The 4,588-nt window shown below is 30.8% G+C and overlaps 1 protein-coding gene across 1 annotated transcript; it reads left to right on the forward strand.

Moving 5' to 3' along the window:
• The first annotated feature begins 901 nt into the window (after positions 1–901).
• On the forward strand, positions 902–4,238 carry LOC126779222 (dihydrofolate reductase). Its single transcript, XM_050503145.1, has 4 exons — positions 902–1,062; positions 2,346–2,517; positions 2,908–3,018; positions 3,388–4,238. Exons 1-4 carry the CDS (start codon positions 977–979, stop codon positions 3,574–3,576), a joined length of 558 nt encoding a protein of 185 aa, XP_050359102.1. The 5' UTR covers positions 902–976; the 3' UTR covers positions 3,577–4,238.
• Positions 4,239–4,588: the final 350 nt, after the last annotated feature.

Raw genomic sequence — 4,588 nt, forward strand, 5'->3', positions numbered from 1 at the left:
ATGCCATAGATCCCGAAGTCCAGGATTCAAAACGTATATATAAAACTAGCTGCTTGTCCTGACTTTGTATAATACTTAATTATGATTGGTTACTGTTATTTCTGTATAACAGACAAATAATTAATGTTTCTGACATTTTTGTAGACATTTTAGAGATTTACAAAACCTTTAGAAAAAAGTATTCGTCAAGGCATTATAGTAAAGATTCCAAAATTGGAATTATTTAGACCAACATAAAAATATATGTATAATATATTACATATACACAGCCTATGACCGTTCAGAAACTTTTATATAATATGTCAGTACCATATCAACCGGATTAGTGCTTAGTTTTACATGAATCCGGTAAAAATAATCATATCTCCGTATATGCTTAATATTATTATAGATTTTTTTTTTTAAGCATTTGAAAACGGTAACACTGCTGTATGGTTCTGACAGCGTCAGCTGTGACTGACAGTTATGGCCGTAGGGATGAAGTATCTAACATAGATATAATTATCGATAACAAATTATTCATTTTATATTTATAATAATTTTTTAAATCGGTTTTTAAGCTAAACAAATAAAAACTCACTAGGTTTTTATTTTATTTTAAAGCCATGTCATTCATTATTATGCTTTCCAATAGTTAGTATAGTAATCAGTTTAATTCCATTAAATGAACTAAATTTTTTATTCATGATTGTAATATAATTATGGTTATTCAATACTTAAACATATTAGTTTTTTGAAGCACTGAAAAACCGATACTTACTTTGTTTGTTGTTTGTTAAGTTGATATATATATTTGTTATAAATATACTCAATGCGAATATCAATATTTTAATTTAATATAATTGAAACGATATTACCGATAATAATTACACGTCACTTTCATTTACATCATGTTTCAAGTTTGATAAGCGGTCACATTTTGAATTGCTCAAAACACTTTTTGAATACATAAAATTAAAATTTAATTTATTTTAATATGTCTAAAGTTAAATTAAATCTTATTGCTGCGGCGTGTGAAAACATGGGGATCGGTATTAATGGATCACTTCCTTGGAGATTAAAGTACGTGCCTTATTGAATACAAATTTAATAAACAACAAGACAAAGTTAACTAATTTTATAAATTGACTTTTAAAGGTATTTAATTTTAAATAATAAAATAAATTTTAAAGATCTAATCCTATTGGTTATCAATAATAATATAGTTTTTTGGTTATTTTTAGTAATGAGTCTCATTAAACTTGAGTATTAATCTGAGCAAATACTTCTATTTTTGTATTCTGTTTATTATCAGCAAGCAGTTTTACTGTCTATCTTAAGAAAGTTTAAAAAAATATATTTTATAAAACACATAACTTACAAATATTTATGTACTAGTTATTAAATTTCACTATATTATTTTTTCCCCATTTTCTGGCGTGTATCTACGCTATTTGCTTTTTCAAAATGAACACCCTTGCCGATCGAAGACGCTTACTGGACAACATGTTCATCTATAAACTAATTAACGGCACTTTGGATTGTCCAGACTTATTATCCTGCACCTTCCAAGTCATTGCGCACTAGCAAACGCACGATTTTTTCAGAGCATTTGTCTAAATCTAATTTGGGTCATTACTCCCCTCTCAATAGAATTATGAGAGCCTATAATTCAATAAGCGGAGACAAAGATTTAGACATTTTCGGTAATATGAAAAAATTTAAAAATAAAATATTAATTAAAAATACTCAAAATTGTTTAGTTTAGATAGTTTACTTATGTTCTTGCCTTTATTCTAATTTGTTGTTGTTATATAACGGTTTTTAATTAGCTTTTTTTACCTTCTGTTTGTTGTCGCTTAACTCTTATTTTGTGCATGCTGTTATCACCTATAAGTAAGATACCACTAGTCTTATTTTTTATTCATGTATCTGGAATGTTTTTAGTGTGTATTTTGTTGGTGATCTATATAAAAATAAAAAAAAATAAATAAATAAATTTGAGCGCAAAATATTCTGCAAATTTCACTATATCTACTTATATCATCTTAGAGTTCATAAAAATAATTTTGCTTTTTTTAAAATATTATTGTTCTGACTACAACAACTCATTTGAATGCCTTGCTAATTATCCGTATAATCTATATTCTCGATCAATGGGAACTTTTTATTAAAGTTAATTGTGTAATATTACAATTCGAAAGTGTAAATAAGTGTTATAAATTTATTAATATTTTAAGTCTTAAGAATACTTGTGCCTTCTACTGGGTCACTCACCATATTATTAAAAGAGTTTCTGATTGTTCTTGACTGTGAGTTTTGATTTTTAATACACTACAAAAATTTAATTTTGTTTTTATTAACAGGAACGAAATGCTTTATTTTACAAATATGACAACAAAAGTGAAAGATTCAACGAAAATAAATGCAGTAATAATGGGACGAAAGACTTGGGACTCTATACCGACAAAGTATCGTCCACTGAATAATAGAATCAATATTGTTTTAACTCGTCAAGTGGATACTGTGAAGAAAGATGTATGACTTTTTAAATAGTTATTAAATATTACTCTCTTTATATTAAATTTGTTGCTTTTCTCTCTTAAAGTTTGACTATACAATCAGTAATGTTCAAAGTAGGAATCTTTTGCAAATTAGGAAATGAGCTGATGATCTTCAAACATCTTCATAATTTATAGCTAAGAACCATCTCAATCACATCAAGTTTTAATGAGAAAAAAACTGCATCACAATCCGTCTAAATGCTACATACAGACTTAGATACACACATTAAGCTTAAAACACCCCTCCTTTTTTGGGGGCTAAACATTTTGTGAGGAAACCATGTTTCAAATAACTTTTCCTTAATAAGAGAAATGGTCTTCGCCCAGCATTGAGATACTTACAGATGTAACCTTACTTTTTCAGACACCAGATGATGTTATAGTTCTGCCGGGGCTGGATGAAGCTATCAGCTACATCAACGGTCGAGAGGATATCGAATCATCATGGGTTATAGGAGGATCATTTATATATAAAGTAAGTTATTTTTTTTATTTATTTAACATTTTATAATATTAGACGAGTAGTTTATTATATAAATTCATTTCGTATACCTCGAAAACTACTCCAATTTTATATTTATCTATATTGGTGTTTTCCCTGGAAAAACAATTTTTCACAAAAAAACTTTTTCCACAAACAACTATAAAAACTTAACTATAGTTGCTCAGGGACTGATATACTTATTTCGTCATCCAGTTTAAGGTAATGTTAAGACGTAGAGGATGGTAATAGCCCATAGTAATAGTAAGATTAGGAAAGAACCTGTGACTCACATCACCACAAACTATGTATATTGATAAGCTGCATGACACTTCCAATTTAAAATATTTTTCCCAATTCCAGGCGGCAATGGAACATCCAAACTGCGATAAAATCTACTTAACGGAGATCCAAAAGAACTTCGAATGTGATACATTTTTCCCCACCATTGATAGACAGCAGTTTCACTTAGTGGATGAAGAGGGGGTTCCGAAGGATAGACAAAAAGAGGGGAATATAGATTACTATTTCAGAGTGTATAAACGGCTTTAGAGAAAGTATCTGACTTGTGTAACCCTGGTTTAATGGTATATTGTTCACCTATAATATAACTTCACTAATGTATTTATGTGATCTAAATACGAATAGGGACCACATTTCGCGATAGTGTGACGTTATAGGTATTCATAAAAACTGGATAGGTTTGTTTTTTTTTATAGAATAGGAAGGCGGACGAGCATATGGGTCACCTGATGGTAAGTGGTCACCAACGCCCATAGACAGTGGCATTGAAAGAAATGTTAACCATCACTTACATCACCAATGCGCCACCAACCTTGGGAACTAAGATGTTATGTCCCTTGTACCCTCCCTATACTTACACTGGTAACTGTAAGGTAAGCAAAACAAATATTATTTTTCTGAGAAAATAACCATAAATGAAAAAGTATTATTCAGGATTACAGGAGGCTAACCTGAAATGTGTATTCCGCTGCCCATGGACATCTCTAACGCCTGGTGGTTTGTAGAGGCATTGCCGGCCTTTAAGCAAGGTGGTAGAGCTTTGTGCAAGCTCGTCTAGGTAGGTACCACCCACTCATCAGATATTCTACCGCAAAACAGCAGTACTTGGTATTGTTGTGTTCCGGTTTGAAGGGTGAGTGAGCCAGTGTAATTACAGGCACAAGGGACATAAAATCTTAGTTCCCAAGGTTGGTGGCGCATTGGCTATATAAGCGATGGTTGACATTTCTTAAAATGCCAATGTCTGAAGGCGTTTGGTGACCACTTACCATCAGGTGGCCCATATGCTCGTCCGCCTTCCTATTCTATAAAAAAAAGGGTTTTAAAGGCTCTTTTCTTAAGTCATATATAATATTGATCCCTTCTTATTTGGATCACAATTGTTTAGTATGAAATTATGGTCTTAGTTTCAAATTGGCTGTGATTGATTTCATGTTTACAGAAATGCTAATTATTCATACATGTTTGTATAGTGATAAATATTGGGGGCCAATTCTTGTAGGGCTATTCTATAAGAACGAACTCGAAACTCACCACAGAA

This window comes from Nymphalis io, chromosome 28 (assembly GCF_905147045.1).
Source record: "Nymphalis io chromosome 28, ilAglIoxx1.1, whole genome shotgun sequence".
Taxonomy (NCBI): Eukaryota; Metazoa; Arthropoda; class Insecta; order Lepidoptera; family Nymphalidae; genus Nymphalis; species Nymphalis io.

Bases quoted from the DNA above. Each gene is read 5' to 3' on its own strand.
- LOC126779222 (XM_050503145.1), top strand. From the start codon at position 977: ATGTCTAAAGTTAAATTAAATCTTATTGCTGCGGCGTGTGAAAACATG. The intron at 1,063-2,345 runs GTACGTGCCTTA...TTTTATTAACAG, and splicing joins TCACTTCCTTGGAGATTAAA to GAACGAAATGCTTTATTTTA. The intron at 2,518-2,907 runs GTATGACTTTTT...TTACTTTTTCAG, and splicing joins TGGATACTGTGAAGAAAGAT to ACACCAGATGATGTTATAGT.